The 18523-nt window shown below is 45.1% G+C and overlaps 1 protein-coding gene across 3 annotated transcripts in view; it reads left to right on the top strand.

The window, feature by feature from the left end:
• The window catches only part of TYW5 (tRNA-yW synthesizing protein 5), a 67948-nt gene that overhangs the window by 33066 nt on the left and 16359 nt on the right, over positions 1 to 18523 (top strand). For all 3 annotated transcript variants that reach the window (XM_053472282.1, XM_053472283.1, XM_053472281.1), the window contains exons 3-5: positions 13692 to 13846; positions 16757 to 16826; positions 16945 to 16989. In XM_053472282.1, coding sequence (XP_053328257.1) covers positions 13692 to 13846; positions 16757 to 16826; positions 16945 to 16989 — 270 coding nt within the window. The remainder of the gene's footprint in view (positions 1 to 13691; positions 13847 to 16756; positions 16827 to 16944; positions 16990 to 18523) is intronic.

The following is an 18523-nucleotide window of genomic DNA, read 5'->3' on the forward strand; positions in this document are numbered from 1 at the left end:
TACTACTAGCAGGAACAACAGAGCCTAACTACTCCAAACCAGTTGCGTTTTTACTCTCACACACTCTCTAGTGGTGGTGTAGGTGATGGTCCTGGATCTTGATTATCAAAAGCCTTCATGAGCAAGAAGGAGATATTTTAGGAATACCTCTCTGTCTCGCTGCTAACGTTTGGCTCTGCTTGGCAGCTCACATTTCCACTTCGTCACGGAATAATAAAGATGTGGATTAAGTAATGAGTAATAAAGAAAATCCAAATCCAGCGAAGACTTTACTTGCTATAAATTCATGCTTCACACCTACAGCTCTGCCCTCTATCTCGCCAAACAGCTGTACTTCTCTACTCACATCCTCCCTTTCTTCCAACCCACAACACCTTTTTTTTTTTTCTACCTTCAATTACCTTCTTTGTCCCTCCATACCCACACCACAAACCTCTCACTGCCCAAGATCTTGCTACCCGCTTCAAAGACAAGATCGAAAGTACCGTATTTGCTCGATTATAAGACGAGGTTTTTTTCAGAGCAAATGCTCTGAAAAATACCCCTCGTCTTCTAATCGGGGTCGTCTTCTAATCAGACCTCAAATAGAGGTCTGATTAGGAGACTAAGATCCAGATCCCCCGCACCGCTGCAGGGGACCTGGATCCTCCTGTCTCACCCCCCCCCCAAAATACACACACTTACCGGTGCTTCCTGCTGTATTGCCAGGGCAGCGGGTTGACGTCTACGCGATCCGCGTAGACAACGTCCGCTGCAGCCGGAAGGAGGTGTGGCTAGCAGCGGGAGTTGTCTGCGTCCGTCGCGTAGACCTTCCCCGACTGTCAGAGATCAGAGTTCCCCGCACCGGTGCGGGGAACTCTGATCTCTGACAGCCGGGGAAAGTATACGCGACGGACGCATACAAACCCCCGCTGCCAACTCCACCTCCTTCTGGCTGCAGCGGAAGGTGACGTCAACCCGCTGCCCCGGCTGGAAGCACCGGTAAGAGAGGGGAGAGAGGGGTGAGAGAGAGAGAGAGAGAGAGAGTGTGTGTGTTAGTTAAATGGGGGTATAGGGTGTGTGTGTGTGTGTTAAATGGGGGCATAGGGCATTTCTGGAGTGGGGTTAAGGGGGCATTTAATAGAGCACTCTGCCTCCTGAAATGCCTTATACCTCCCTATATGCCACTCTGCCCCATAATATGCCTTTTAACCCCCTAAATGCCAGAGTGGCATATAGGGGTATAAGGCATTTCTGGAGGCAGAGTGCTCTATACAATGCCTTTTAACTCCCTTAATGCCACTCTGCCTCCTGAAATGCCTTATACCTCCCTATATGCCACTCTGCCCCATAATATGCATTTTAACCCCCTAAATGCCAGAATGGGATATAGGGGTATAAGGCATTTCTGGAGGCAGAGTGGCACATAGGGGGTCAAAAGGCATACCATGGGGCACAGTGGCATATAAAGGGTTAAAAGGCATATCATGGGCCACAGTGCCATATTGGAGTGGCAAGCCTGGGGGCAGATGTGCGTAACTGGGGGACAGGTTGGAAAATACAAGAAATAAAAACAAAAAAAAATATTTTTCTCAATCATAGCTTTTATTAAACAAAATAGTTTACATGAAGTAACATTTACTGGTAAAACTTTTTTCCTTTGGGGTCGTCTTATATTCAGGCTTTTTCTTTTTTTCCTAAGTTAATATTCAGATTTTGGGGGGTCGTCTTATAATCAGGGTCGTCTTATAATCGAGCAAATACGGTATTAGTAGAGCTGAAACAACGAATCGATAAAATCGATAATAATCGATAACGGAAATCATCGATAACGATTTCCGTTATCGATTAATCGAGTGATCGATTCGTCGTTGGAGCACTAGGCTCCTTTTACTTACCTCCGCCAGCGTTCCCCGCTTCTGCTCCACGCTCTGCAGTCTCCGCCTTCTTCAAGCTACGTGACGACGGATGTGACGCGCGTCTACTATCAAGTTGGAAGTGGAACAAGTTCGTAGCGGAGGTAAGTACTCTTTATGTCTATTGTCCGTGCGAATGTTTATGTGCGAGACTGGGTGCGCGGCAGAGTGTGTGTGCGTGTGTGCGTGTGTGCGTGTGTGCGTGTGTGCGTGTGTGCGTGTGTGCGTGTGCGCGTGTGCGCGTGTGTGCGTGTGCGTGTGTGCGCGCGGCAGAGTGTGTGTGTGGGTGCGCGGCAGAGTGAGTGGGGGGGTGCGCTGCACAGTGGGGGGGGGGGTGCGCTGCACAGTGGGGGGGGTGCGCTGCACAGTGGGGGGTCCGCGGCACAGGGGGTGGGGGGTCCGCGGCACAGGGGGTGGGGGGATGCAGGGCAGGATGTGAGTGCAGGGCAGAGTGGGGCCAGGAGACTGGATGCAGGTCAGAGTGGGGGTGGGAGGGCAGGGTGGCAGACTGGGTGCAGAGCAGAGTGGGGGTTGGGATGCAGGGCAGGGTGTGAGACTGGGTGCAGAGTAGAGTGGGGGTGGGGGGGCAGGGCAGGGTGTGAGACTGGGTGCAGAGCAGAGTGGGGATGCAGGGCAGGCTGTGAGACTGGGTGCAGGGCAGGCTGTGAGACTGGGTGCAGGGCAGGGCAGGGTGTGAGACTGGGTGCAGGGCAGGGTGTGAGACTGGGTGCAGGGCAGAGTGGGGATGCAGGGCAGGCTGTGAGACTGGGTGCAGGGCAGGCTGTGAGACTGGGTGCAGGGCAGAGTGGGGGTGGGGATGCAGGGCAGAGTGAGGGTGGGGGCACAGTGCAAAGGGGTGGGGGCACAATGCAAAATTCTTTTAAATAAACGAAAAATTTGCATATTGTTTTTTTTTATCCGATTAATCGATTAATCGAAAAAATAATCGGCCGATTAATCGATTATTAAAATAATCGTTAGTTGCAGCCCTAGGTATTAGACAAGGCCTTTCTTTACAACCCCCTCCTACACCACTCTCTGCACTCATCCCATACTAACTGCCTTTTTCCCCTACAACTGAAGAAGAGAGAGCCCCTCTTCTTTCTTCCTCTCACCCAACAACCTGTCCCCTTGACCCCATCACACCTCACATGTCCATCACTTACTAGGGGTGCACCGATATATTGGTGGCCGAAATATATCGGCCAAAAAGGGCATTATCGGCAAAATGCTCTGTCCCTTCTTCCCCTGGGGGTGTGGCCAGAGAAGTTGTTCGAGAGGAAGCAGCAGGGTCCCTGCAGTAGTCTGTGATTGAGACATCTGCAGTTCAGGTAAGGGGGTGGAGGAGGGTATAGGATCAGGTGTGTGTTATTAAGGGAATTAATTAGTATCTAAATAAATGAGTATATGTGTGGTGGGGTTGGCATAGGGAGCCTGTAATCACACTCCTATCATGCCCAGGTTCTAGCATGTGCTGGCTGCCTGGGCATGATAGGATGAATGCTGTGTGTATATATATATATATATATACCGTATTTGCTCGATTATAAGACGAGGTTTTTTTCAGAGCAAATGCTCTGAAAAATACCCCTCGTCTTGTAATCGGGGTCGTCTTCTAATCAGACCTCAAATGAGGTCTGACTATTAGACTAAGATCCAGATCCCCCGCATCGCTGCAGGGGACCTGGATCCTCCTGTATGGTAACCTCAGCTGCTGCCGGCGTCTATCACCGAGCGCCGGCGAAAGTGCCGGCAGCAGCCGAGATTGCATAAGCGCATACCTTCCTGCTCCCGGGATAGCCCGCCCACTGTGGGGAAGCAGAGCCGGTTGGGGAGATTCCTCCAGAAGCAGGACCGGAACCGGCGGTACTGCGCTGTCCCAAAGAAGACCTCTTCAATTTTCTGGAGGAGGCGGGGCCTAGCGGGGTCACATAGCGTCATGCTGTAAATCCCGTGGGAGCTGCAGCAAGCGCTGAGGCATCGCGGTGAGTGAAGTGCCTGAGTGGGTAGGTAAGTGTCTGGGTGGGTAGGTAAGTGTAAGTGTCTGGGTGGGTAGGTAAGTGTAAGTGTCTGGGTGGGTAGGTAAGTGTCTGGGTGGGTAGGTAAGTGTCTGAGTATGTAAGTGTCCCCCTATATTCACTCTGTCCCATGATATGCCTTTTAACCCCCTATATGCCAGAGTGGCATATAGGGGGTTAAAAGGCATATCATGGGACAGAGTGGCATATAGGAGGGTATAAGGCATGCCTGGGGGCAGATGTGCATAACTGGAGGGCAGGTTGGTAAATAAAAGGAAATTAAAAACAGTTTACATGAATTATTATTTATTTACTAGTAAAACTTTTTTCCTATGGGGTCGTCTTATAATCAGGCTTTTTCTTTTTTTCCTAAATTAATATTCAGATTTTGGGGGGTCGTCTTATAATCGAGCAAATACGGTGTATGTGTATATATATGTATGTATATGTGTGTGTCTAACAGCAATTACACTCCTATCATGCCCAGGTATACCTAGATTCCAGCATGTACTGGCTGACTTTGCATGATAGGAGTGTGATTGCTAACAATCATAAGTAATATTGTTATTGAAATCAGACTCCTATCATGCCCATGTTCTAGCATGCACTGGTTGCCTGGGAATGATAGTGTGATTGCTGTTAACAAATATATATATATATATATATATATATATGAAAATTCTGGACCGAAACCGAAAATTCAGGATTCACTTGGCCGAAACGTAACCGAAACCGACTCCAGCTACTTAAAAAAAAAATAACCACACTTTTATTAAACGTAAGGAACACACCAAAATGGGACAAAAAAAAGCAGCAATATATATATATATAAATATTATTGCTGCTTTTTTTTGTCCCATTTTGGTGCGTTCCTTACGTTTAATAAAAGTGTGGTTAATTTTTTTTTAGTAGCTGGAGTCGGTTTCGGTTCCGTTTCGGCCAAGTGAATCCTGAATTTTCGGTTTCGGTCCAGAATTTTCATTTCGGTGCATCCTTATATTACCCATCTATTTAATCTTTCTTTATCATCTGGAACTGTACCAACAGCTTTCAAGCATGTGGTAATCACATCCAATGTGAAAAAATCCTTCCTCAGATCCCATCTGTCTGACTAACTACCGTTCTACCTTCCTTTTACCTTGAAGTTGCTTGAACGGATTGTGTACAATTGCCTTACTAACTTCCTCTCCTCTCATTCCCTCCTTGACCCTCTACAGTCTGTTTTCAAAGCCCTTTACTCTACTGAAACAGCTCTAACAAAAGTCTCCAATGACTTGCTCTCTGCTGTGGTGTTTAACCCTTTAAGGACCGGGCTCATTTTTCGTTTTCTACCCTGTGGGACCGAGGCTGTTTTGACACTTTTGTGGTGCTTGTGTTCAGGTGTAATTTTCTCCTCACCCATTTAGTGTACCCACATAAGTTATATATTGTTTTTTTCAGGACAAGATGGGCTTTCTTCAGATACCATTATTTTGATCGTATCATCTTATTTACTATAAAAAAAATAAAAAAAACATGGTGAAAAATTGAAAAAAAAGACATTTTATGACTTTTATTTGAAAAATCTTTTACTCACCTAAAAAAGCAAGTAAAAAAACTAGCTAAATAGATTCTACTACTTGTCCTGAGTTTAGAAATACCCAATGTTTTTATGTTTTTTTGCTGTTTTTTGTAAGTTATAGGGCAATAAGTACAAGCAGCGTTTTATGATTTCCAAATCTTTTTTAACAAATCTGGTCAGTCTGCCTCCATCTCCTCTTTGGAACATCTTTGAAGCCGGTTAACTCAATTTAACCCATTCAAACTAGACACCCCAGGGTATTCCAAATGCTGTTATTTTAACCCTTTCCATGCACCAATTATACAACTACACTTTGTCAAACTTTGTAATAGTAATTTTTTTTATTTTTTTTTCCACACAAATTGTACTTTAGTTATAGATATACAGGTTCTGGTATATGTCACTGTCAAACAACACCCCAATGTGTGTTCAGGAACATCTCCTGAGTACGGCGATACCCCACATGCATGGGCTTGTCAGATTGTTTGGCTGGTAAAAGGCTACTTTTGGGGCATGCGTAATTCAGGTGGTCATTTGGTCATTCTGCCTCCATCTCCTCTTTGGAATATCTTTGAAGCCGGTTAACTCAATTTAACCCATTCAAACCATATATTTTGGAAAACTAGACACCCCAGGGTATTCTGAATGCTGTTATTTTAACCCTTTCCATGCACCAATTATAGAACTACACATTGTCAAACTTTGTAATAGTAATTTTTTTCACACAAATTGTACTTTAGTTATAGATATACAGGTTCTGGTATATGTCACTGTCAAACAACCCCCCAATATGTGTGCAGGAACATCTCCTGAGTGCAGTGATACCCGACATGCATGGGTTTGTCGGGTTGTTTCAGATTTAAAATGCCACATTTGGGAAGTGCGCTTTTTTTCTCCATTTTGGTCAGTCTGTACCTATGCCCTATCTGTGAGCTAGGCCACTCCAATTTACCCCATCAGCCATTTTTTTTATATATTAGACACCCCTTGGGTATTTGAAGTGCTTTTATTTTAACTCTTTGAGATTTTTGAGAAATTTTAGCACTTGCTCAAAATAATAAACTTTATTTTTTTATTTTTTTTATTTTTTTTATTTTTTTAATACTTTTTTTATATTTTTTTTACACATTTTGCTGGTACTGGATGGTTCATCTAGTGACATCACTGCATAATTATTTTTAAATGTTAGCACATTTTTTTTTTTTTCATTTTTTTTTTTATTTTTTTTTGAATATTTTACTAATCACATAGTGATTAGAAAGCTGGGCTCCATTGACTTGCATGGTTGAATGCAGTACCTGTATTCAACCAGCAAGTGGAGCCAGTTCTCTAGAGGGTCTGGAGACCCTCTAGCAAACTTTTTCTTGTTTGTTTTTTTTTACAGAGCGGCGGCCATCTTACTTGATGGCGAAGATCACCGGCAGCTGCGGCTGTGACCGCTCTCCGGAGCGGTCACAGCCCACCTAAAGGTAAGTGTTTGGTGTCGCTAGATGCCTCCTGATCGAGGCATTCCAGCGACACCATTTAAGTTTAGGAGGCGATCGTTGATCGCCTCCTAAACGCTTTTAAAACGGGCGTCCGCCGCCATACAATGTATGGCGGCTGTTGACGCCCCGGGGAGGGGCCAGACATGGCCCCCGATGCCGATCTCGGCCTTGCTGAATGCCTCGACATCGAGGCATTGCAGCAAGGCCGTTTAAGCGAAGAAAGTGATCCTTGATCACTTTCTAAGCTTATTTAACTTTTTGACGGTTCAGGACCGTCAAAGGTCATTTAGTGACCTTCTTGTCATGACGGTCCTGAACCGGCAAAGGTCGCGAAGGGGTTAAACCAAATATAAAAATATATCACAAAGGTTCGTCTACATTCAAAGGTATTTATTATAAGGTAACAACTAGGGCTGAAACAACTAATCGATATAATCGATAATGAAAATCGTTGTCAACGATTTTCATTATCGATTAATCAAATCGATTTTTATCGATTATAAAAAGAGGTTTTTTTCAGAGCAAATGCTCTGAAAAACTCTTCTCCTTATATAATCCGACCTCAAACAGAGATCGGATTATAACTCTAGAGGCTGTGCGATCCAGACCCCCACCGGCTGACAGAGAATCGAGGTCTCCTGCAGAGGATCATCCTCTCTGTCAGCCGGTGGGGGTCTGCATCGCACAGACAGCCTTTGTTACTGCCCTTCACTTACACTGAGGCTTCTATGAAGCTGCAGTGTAAGTGCCTGTCAGCAACGGAGGTTCACAAAATACCAGGGAGGGGGGAGGAGTCAGAGGGGTGTATGGGAGCCACCCTCCCATACACCACTCTGGCTCCTCCCCCTCCCATACGCCACTCTGGCTCCTCCCCCTCCCATACGCCACTCTGCCTCTCTACCCGGCTCCCTGGTGCTTTTGTGAACCTCCGTTGCTGACAGGAGGCAGAGTGGAGTATGGGAGGGGGGAGGAGGCAGAGTGGAGAATGGGAGGGGGGAGGAGGCAGAGTGGAGAATGGGAGGGGGGGAGGAGGCAGAGTGGAGAATGGGAGGGGGGAGGAGGCAGAGTGGAGAATGGGAGGGGGAGGAGGCAGAGTGGAGAATGGGAGGGGGAGGAGGCAGAGTGGAGTATGGGAGGGGGGAGGAGGCAGAGTGGAGTATGGGAGGGGGGAGGAGGCAGAGTGGAGGGAGGGGGGAGGAGGCAGAGTGGAGTATGGGAGGGGGGAGGAGGCAGAGTGGAGTATGGGAGGGGGGAGGAGCCAAAGTGGTGTATGGGAGGGGGGAGGAGGCAGAGTGGTGTATGGGAGGGGGGAGGAGGAGAGTGGTGTATGGGAGGGGGGAGGAGGCAGAGTGGAGTATGGGAGGGGGGAAGAGGCAGAGTGGAGTATGGGAGGAGCCAGAGTGGTATATGGGAGGGGGAGGAGCCAGAGTGGTGTATGGGTGAGTTATAGTGGTGTATGGGGGGTAATATGAATTTCAGGGCATATAAGGGGGTATAAGGCATATTGGGGGTAAAAGGTATATCAGGGGGCTCAGTTGCATATCACTGGCATATAAGGAGTATAGGGCATATCAGGGGGCACAGTGGAATCTGGCATATAACAGGTATAAGGCATATATACAAGCTGGGGGTCAGATGTGCATAACTGGAGGCAGTTTGGTAAGAAAAGAAAATATAAACAAGGCTTTTTTCTCATAGTTTTTATTAAATATGAAAAATAGTTATCATATGAATTAATATTTACTAATAACTTTGTATTAAAACCTAGTTTGAGAAACACCATGTTTGGATTCTTGTAGCTTTTATTATGTCAGTAAAATAAGAAGGTGAATAGAGAGAGGCCATTGCAATAAAGAGATGAAAGTGTAAATTGTAAGTTTTTTATTACATTATTATACATTTAAAAAAATTGAATTATCGGTCAACTAATCGATTATTAAAATAATCGTTAGTTGCAGGCCTAGTAACAACACAGCAAACACATTTATCTCATATATGCACGTATAGCAAAACACCACAGGACAACAACCCCCTTTTATCGCTCTCTCTATACATATAACAATTCATTTCAACACAATTTGATCTCACCCAATATTAAGCCTCCAGATCCGATAATAGCTCACTGCTGGGAGCTGACTCTTTCCACATCCACCATGGAGGAAAAGGAAAAAGAACTGAAGGAGTCCATGTGTGGTATTATATTATATACCCTTCATTTGACATCACATCCTGTTTCATCACTTCTTTTAGTGAACTGTGGGAGGGAAGGATTTTAAGCGCCCACCTTAACCTATTCCCTTTGTTTATGGGGACAAGACAAGTTACCACATCTGCCAGAGCAAAAGGTCACTTCTCCATTCTAATACTATTGGATCTCTCTGCTGCTTTTGATACTGTTGATACTGTTGATCACCACCTTCTTCTTCTTGACTCATTTACTTCTACAGGCATTAGAGATACAGCTCTCTCCTGGATCTCCTCATATTTGTCTAACCGTTCCTTCCTTCTCTGTCAGCTTTTCTGGCAAGACATCATCACCCCTTCCACTTTTGGTTGAAGTCCCCCAAGGGTCAGTTCTTGGGCCTCTGCTGTTCTCTCTTTATAATGTCCTGGCAAACTAATCAACTCATTTGGCCTCCAGTATCATCTATATGCAGATAACCAAATCTACATGTCCTCTTCTGATCTTTCTCCATCTCTCATGTCCCATATTACCAATTGCTTGTCTGCTATTTCTTCATGGATGTCATAACGCTACCTGAAACTTTCTAAAACTGAACTCATTATCTTTCCTCCTTCTATCTCCACTCCACTACCAGAATTATCTTATCACCATTAACAACACGACTATCTCTCCTACAAACCAGACCTGGTGCCTCAGGGTCATCCTTGACTCAAACCTCTCCTTCATCCCTCACATTCAGTCCCTCAACAGATCCTACATCTCTCGCATCCGTCCATTTCTCACCCAAGAATCCACAAAAACTCTGGTTCATTCACTTATTTCCACCGTCTCGGCTCTCTCCTCTACAGTCTGTCCTAAATGCTGTTGCATTTAAATCTTCCTTGCACGCCGCTCCTCTTCTGCTTCCCCACTCTGTGAAATCCTCCACTGGCTCCTTATTACATTTTAGAATTAAATTTAAAATCCTGGTACTAACATATAAGGCCCTCCATAACACTGCTCATCCATACATGTGTGCCATCTTAAGCAAATACTCTCGATCCTGACATTCTTCCCATGGGCTAAGGCTCTTCTGCTCACTTATCACCTCTTCCTTTTCCCGTCTACAAGATTTCACTGGGGCTGCCCCGTATCTCTGGACTCTACTTCCACCGAACCTTCAGCATTCACCCTCCCAACATTCAAGAAACATCTCAAAATGTACTTCTTCAGAGAAGCATTCCATCTTAGCTGCTAGAATGTCCTTGTCACTGATACAACCACCACACTACCTCTCAACCTTTCTGTGTCTCATGTTTTCCTATTCCCTCCAGATTGCACCTAATGTATCGGTTTGTCTTAGTCTGTCAATTCTTATGTTGTCATACCCCTTGAATATATGTGTTTTGTTACGGGACTGACCTGTACCCCGGCTCGGTACGCCCGCCGAACGTTGCTTCCTCCACCCCATGGCAACCGGGACACCAGCGATTAACCCCTTCAGCACCAGACAGAACTAGCGTACAGAGCGAAGGGGCTGCCTTACCACTGTGGCTAGCCGAAGCTGAGCTACACAGTGGGGCTATTGTCCTGAAAAGGACAATACGTGATCATAGCAAAGGACACAGCTTTTCAGGAACCTCGGCGGCACTGTAGTATGCAGATGTATAGCAATACAGCGCTCTACCGCCCTGCTAAGAGCATTACTCAGCCTAGTAGGGGGTCTCTATTGTAGTCTGTGTAAGGGGGGGGGTGGGCAGGACATGTGGCACATGGACAGGGTAGCACACGAGGGGAACAATAGCACACCGTAAATACAACATATACTGGGAAATGCCGGTATCACAAACAACTATTACAGACGGCACCGATTAACATGGGGCCGTCACATAGGGTAGCACACGAGGGGAACAAAAGCACACACCATAATTACAACATATACTGGGAAATGCAGGTATCACAAACAATAACTATTACAGAGCGCACCTGTGCTACGTAAATTGTTGGCACTATATAAGTGAAAGAATAATAATGTTGAAGAACATGATGCTGAGGAGCAAAAGGCACTTTTTCTTGATCACTAGAAGTACCAGTGGACGCCTTATTAGTAGTAGCCTTAGTGCTACCATTAAACTTCAAAGCTTGTTCTTGTTTCCTTGAAGAAAGCCCTTGTTTTGAAAGAAAAAAATATATAATTTGTCTGGGTACACTGAATGAGAATAAAGAAAACTAAAGCTAAACACTAGCACTTCAGTATTTTTTTTTTTTTTTTTTTAAAAACAAAAGAAACAGTTCTGTCCTTATGGGGTTAAATTTTGAACAGGTACATAATACGTTAGGCCTTTTTTCTGATTTATTTTGCTCGTGCAATGTATCCCACAGTACATACAAACATATTACGAAGCCAATTTTTAAAGTAACGTTTGTGGCGCTGTATCATCCCAAAATACATGACATGGAAAGGGTTAAAATACCATCATTTGTAATACCCCAGGGTGTCTTGTTTTTAAAAATACCGTATTTGCTCGATTATAAGACGACCCTGATTATAAGACGACCCTCCAAAATCTGAATATTAACTTATGAAAAAAAGAGAAAGCCTGAATATACGACGACCCTGTAGGAAAAAAAGTTTTACCAGTAAATGTTAGTTCATGTAAACTATGTGAACAATTTTTTGTTAATAAAAGCTATGATTGAGAAAAATATTTGGTTTTATTTCCTTTTTTTTTTTTTCCAACGTGCCCCCCCAGTTATGCACATCTGCCCCCAGGCTTGCCACTCTGCCCCAGAAATGCCTTATACCCCATATATGTCACTGTGCCCCATGATATGCCTTTTAACCCTCTAAATGCCACTGTGCCCCATGATACGCCTTTTAACCCCCTATGTGCCACTCTGCCTCCAGAAATGCCTTATACCCCTATATGCCACTCTGGCATTTAGGGGGTTAAAAGGCATATTATGGGGCAGAGTGGCATATAGGGAGGTAAAAGGCATTTCAGGAGGCAGAGTGGCATTAAAGGGGTTAAAAGGCATTTCACAGAGCACTCTGCCTCCAGAAATGCCTTGCACCCCCCATTTAACACTCCCTCCCCCTCCCTCCTCCAAACTTACCGGTGATTCTGAATTGGAAGGGGGCGCATAACACAGGAGGATCCAGGTCCCCTGCATCTGAGCCCCCGGTGCTTAGTGTGCTTTGTCCGGGCAGCATGTAGAGCTCCACGCGAATCAATTGTATCGCGTAGAGCTCTACACGCTGCCCGGACTAAGCACCGGGGACTCAGAAGCACCGGTAAATTGGGGGGGGGGTTTAACACAGGAGGATCCAGGTCCCCTGCATCGCTGCGGGGGATCTGGATCTTAGTCTCATAATCAGACCTATTTGAGGTCTGATTATAAGACGACCCTGATTATAAGACGAGGAGTATTTTTCAGAGCATTTGCTCTGGAAAAAACCTTGTCTTATAATCGAGCAAATACGTTATATGGTTTAATGAGGTAAATTGAATTGACTGGGCTTCAAGATGTTCCAACTAGGATATAGGTGCAGACTGACCACATGCCTGAAAATCCAATTTGAAAAACTGAATTGCTCATGTCCAAAATGTGGCCTTTTATCGACCCGACAAGACCTATGCACGGGTGGCATTAATGTACTCCAGAGATGATGTTGAACCTATATTGGGGTTTTGACAGTGACACATACCAGAAGCTATAAATATATACCTAAAGTAGAATGGTTGTGGGGGAGGAAAAAAACACAATTTCTTCCGCAAATGTTGACGTTAGCTGATGGTAAAATGAATGGTAAAATGAAACACCCTGAGGTGTCTAGTTTTCAAAAATATACAGTATTATTAGGGTACATTGAATTGTCCGGCTTCAAAAATGCCCCAAATAACACACAGGAGCAGATGGAAGCGTTTCCACGCCTATCTTTCTCTGCAAACCAGTCTGCATTCTGGAGTACTTGTTGAAGACGCTGTGCATACATGGCTGACAGTGTCTACCCCATTCCTCCAATTGGGGTAGTGGGTGTGCTGTGCGCAGTCATCACCCTCTTGTTGGACATGACCTGGAAGGCTTGGGTAATAGAGCGAATACTGATGAGAAGCAGGCGAAGACAGATTAACAAGAAGAGGCAAGAAAAGAAGCAGTGCTAAGGAAAAGCGGACAGACGCAGAAGCCGTCAACAGGGAAGGTAGGAGAACTTGATAGAGAGCAGAAGAGAGAGTGTGATGGTGAGTGACAGATTTCATTTATGAATGGAAAACGTCCTCAAACAAAAGTGCAGGAAACAATTTGTTTTCCTAAAATGAAAAATGTGTCCAAATTGTTTTTGGTCCATTTGTACATGTCTAGTCTCTAATTGAAAGGCAGTTTAATAAAGAGTGCCCACCTCCCTTGATCCATGAGCCAATCAGACTGTGCTTTCTATGACATACTAATGTCACTCAACATTTAAGTTTTGCCTGCTGAAAAAGAGATGTATGTGTAAAAAAAAAAAAAAAAAATGCTTTCATTTTACATAAGCAGTAAAAATCAGATCTTATTTATTTTTAGAGAAAACCAGTTATACTGAAAGGCTTGGATTTGGGAGACTGTAGAAGTAAATGGACTGTGGATTACATGAGTATTGCAGGCGGAAATCAAGAGGTAAAAATCCATGTATCGGAGGTGCAGCATATGGATTTCATGAAGAAGAACTTCATATACAGGTAAACTTTGCACAAGCCATTAATGATAAGTATTGCACAGTTTTTACAGATGTGCTTCCATTCTCTTAGATTTAAAATTGTATTTGCTTATTAATACAATCTAATAAAATCACACATTGCTGCCTATTGTATTTACATTTTATGTAAGAATGCACAGGTGTAGGAGACTGCTGCCTAAATTTGCTTGCCTTTGCATGATTACCGTATTTGCTCGATTATAAGACGACCCTGATTATAAGACGATTCCCCAAAATCTGAATATTAACTTAGGAAAAAAAGAAAAAACCTGAATATAAGATGACCCCAAAGGAAAAAAGTTTTACCAGTAAATGTTAATTCATGTAAACTATTTTTTTTAATAAAAGCTATGATTGAGAAAAATATTTTTTTTGTTTTTATATCTTGTATTTTCCAACCTGTCCCCCAGTTACGCACATCTGCCCCCAGGCTTGCCACTCCAATATGGCACTGTGGCCCATGATATGCCTTTTAACCCTCTATATGCCACTGTGCCCCATGGTATGCCTTTTGACCCCCTATGTGCTACTCTGCCTCCAGAAATGCCTTATACCCCTATATCCCATTCTGGCATTCAGGGGGTTAAAATGCATTTTATGGGGCAGAGTGGAATATAGGGAGGTATAAGGCATTTCAGGAGGCAGAGTGGCATTAAGGGAGTTAAAAGGCATTGTATAGAGCAATCTGCCTCCAGAAATGCCTTATACCCCTATATGCCACTCTGGCATTTAGGGGGTTAAAAGGCATTTCAGGAGGCAGAGTGCTCTATTAAATGCCCCCTTAACGCCACTCCAGAAATGCCCTATGCCCCCATTTAACACACACACACACACACCCTATACCCCCCATTTAACTAACACACACACTCTCTCTCTCTCACCCCTCTCTCTCCCCTCTCAGCCCTCTCTTACCGGTGCTTCCAGCCGGGGTAGCGGGTTGACGTCGCCTTCCGCGGCAGCCGGAAGGAGGTGGAGTTGGCAGCGGGGGTTTGTATGCGTCCGTCGCGTATACTTTCCCCGGCTGTCAGAGATCAGAGTTCCCCGCACCGGTGCGGGGAGCTCTGATCTCTTGACAGTCGGGGAAGGTCTACGCGACGGACGCAGACAACCCCCGCTGCTAGCCACACCTCCTTCCGGCTGCAGCGGACGTTGTCTACGCGGATCGCGTAGACGTCAACCCGCTGCCCCGGCAACACAGCAGGAAGCACCGGTAAGTGTGTGTATGATGGGGGGGGTGGATTAGACAGGAGGATCCAGGTCCCCTGCAGCGGTGCGGGGGATCTGCATCTTTAATCTATTTGAGGTCTGATTAGAAGACGACCCCGATTAGAAGACGAGGGGTATTTTTCAGAGCATTTGCTCTGAAAAAAACCTCGTCTTATAATCGAGCAAATACGGTATTTTAGAGATAATATTGTGATATTTTATGATGATGATTTAATAATTATTTTTACATACATCCCCTTCTAATCCCATACCGTGTATCAAATTTGCAGCACTTTTGCTTATTAACCCCTTAATGACAAAGCCCGTACATGTACGGGCTCAAAATGCATTGTTTTCAATGGGTTTAGGGGCCGCCCATTGTCCTTAAGGGTTTAATTGTATGATTGGTTGGGTATATACTTGTCTACCAGCATATGTCGGGTTGCATTGCAGATTAGGTTTCTTAGACATAGATGTGTTCTCTTATATTGTTTTACACACCCATGCTAGAGAATTCGAGATTTTGTTTGCAATACCTATTGCAACTGGTCACTTCTGGTAGCAGAATTGTATGATATACCGTATTTGCTCGATTATAAGACGACCCTGATTATAAGACGACCCCCCAAAATCTGAATATTAACTTATGAAAAAAAGAAAAAGCCTGAATAAAAGACGACCCTGTAGGAAAAAGGTTTTACCAGTAAATGTTAGTTCATGTAAACTATGTGAACAATTGTTTGTTAATAAAAGCTATGATTGAGAAAAATATTTTGTTTTTATTTCCTTTTTTTTTTCAACCTGCCCCCGCGGTTATGCACATCTGCCCCCAGGCTTGCCACTCTGCCCCAGAAATGCCTTATACCCCGTATGTGCCACTGTGCCCCATGATACACCTTTTAACCCTCTATATGCCACTGTGCCCCATGATATGCCTTTTGACCCCCTATGTGCCACTCTGCCTCCAGAAATGCCTTATACCCCTATATGCCACTCTGGCATTTAGGGGGTTAAAAGGCATATAGGGAGGTAAAAGGCATTTCAGGAGGCAGAGTTGCATTAAAGGGGTTAAAAGGCATTTCACAGAGCACTCTGCCTCTAGAAATGCCTAACACCCCCCCTCCCTCCTCCAAACTTACCGGTGCTTCTGAGTTGGGGGGGCGCATAACACAGGAGGATCCAGGTCCCCTGCATCTCAGCCCCCGGTGCTTAGTCTGGGCAGCATGTAGAGCTCCACGTGAATCGCATAGAGCTCTACACGCTGCCCGGGCTAAGCACCGGGGACTCAGAAGCACCGGTAAGTTGGGTCGGGGGTTAACGCAGGAGGATCCAGGTCCCCTGCATCTGGGTCCCCAGTGCTTAGTCCGGGAAGCGTGTAGAACTCTACGCGATTGTATCGCGTAGAGCTCTACACACAGCCCGGACTAAGCACCGGGGACTCAGAAGCACCGGTAAGTTGGGGGGGGAGGTTTAACACAGGAGGATCCAGGTCCCCTGCATCGCTGCGGGGGATCTGGATCTTAGTCTCATAATCAGACCTATTTGAGGTCTGATTATAAGACGAGGGGTATTTTTCAGAGCATTTGCTCTGGAAAAAAACTTGTCTTATAATCGAGCAAATACGGTATATTGACTTAAAACAATATGTGATGATTACCCTTTCCACTTTTTTTTTTTTTTATTTCAGAACGCTACCATTTGATCAATTTGTACATAGAGCAGCTGAGAACAAGCACAAAGAGTACTTCATCACTGAGGTATTCCCTGACTGTCCAGTCTCATGCACATGGAAGAAATTTAAGTTATTTAAGGTATATAGACAGACCATACGAAATATGTGAAATTGTTTTTAGGATTTTGTTTTTTTTATTTTAGGATGAAAAGTATTACCTCCGCTCCTTGGGTGACAACCCTCGAAGGGTAAAGTATAAATTTGGAATGATCAGCAGACATTTGAAATCAGTATTTGAATGTACAGGGCATTATTAATAATAATAATAATATCTTTCATCTATAAAGTGCCAACAATTTAAGCAAAACTAGATCTGACACACTGACAAACGGGGGTGTGTGTGTGTGTGTGTATGTGTATGTGTATGTATATATATATATATATATATATATATATATATTAGGGCTGCAACTAACGATTATTTTCATAATGGATTAGTTGGCCGATTATTTTTTCGATTAATCGGATAAAAATAATCAATATGCTAATTTTTCTTTCATTTAAAATGAAAACTTATAATTTACATTAGGATGTGTCATTAACACTTATCTCTTTATCACAATGGCATTTCTCTATCCGCCTTCTTATTTTACTGACATAATTAAAGGTAATAGAGGTACAAGAACCCAAAACATATTATTTCTCAAACTAAGTTTTAATACCAAAAAAGTTTTGCACTCTGCCCCAGCACTCCCACTCTGCCCTGCATCCACCCTCCCACTCTGCCCTGCACCCAGTCTCCCACTCTGCCCCCACACCCCTATGCACTCCCACTCTGCCCTGCACTCTCACCCTCCCACTCTGCCCTGCACTCTCACCCTCCCACTCTGCCCCGATTCGTTGTTTCAGCCCCAATATATATATATGTGTGTGTGTGTGTGTGTGTGTGTATATATGTGTGTACATATATAATGTATGTATATACCGTATTGGCTCGGATATAGGCCGCCCCCGTATATAGGCCGCACCCTAAAAGTTTGGTGCTTTTTTAAAGAAAAAGTTTTTTTCTTTAAAAAAGCACCAAAAAAACATGCTGCCACTCTGCCCCCCCCCCGAGGTATGCTGCCACTGTCCCCCCCCGAGGTATGCTGCCACTGTCCCCCCCGAGGTATGCTGCCACTGTCCCCCCCGAGGTATGCTGCCACTGTCCCCCCCCGAGATATGCTGCCACTGTCCCCCCCGAGATATGCTGCCACTGTCCTCCCCCCCGAGATATGCTGCCACTGTCCTCCCCCCGAGATATGCTGCCACTGTCCTCCCTCCCTGAGATATGCTGCTACTGTCCTCCCTCCCTGAGATATGCTGCTACCACTGTCCTCCCTCCCCGAGATATGCTACCACTGTCCTCCCTCCCCGAGATATGCTACCACTGTCCTCCTCTGCCCCCCCCACGACTTACCGGAGCAGACTCCCGGGTGTCTTGCGGGGCCGGCGGGGGACATCTACGCAATAGATGGATGTGACGGCACCGGAAGTTGTATACGCGTATTGCGTAGACGTCCCCCGCCGGCCCCGCAAGACACCCGGGAGTCTGCTCCGGTAAGTCCGGGGGGGGGGGAGTGCTGGCAGGGGAGGCTGTATGAGCGTATCGGGGAGTAGGATGCAGGCCCCCTGCACCGCTGCGGGGGATCTGTATCCTAACCCCGCTGCCTGCCCCGGGCGTCGGGCGCTAGACCCCGAATATAGGCCGCACCCCCACTTTAAAGACTTAAAGTGGTGGGA

This window comes from Spea bombifrons, chromosome 7, assembly GCF_027358695.1.
Source record: "Spea bombifrons isolate aSpeBom1 chromosome 7, aSpeBom1.2.pri, whole genome shotgun sequence".
NCBI lineage: Eukaryota > Metazoa > Chordata > Amphibia > Anura > Pelobatidae > Spea > Spea bombifrons.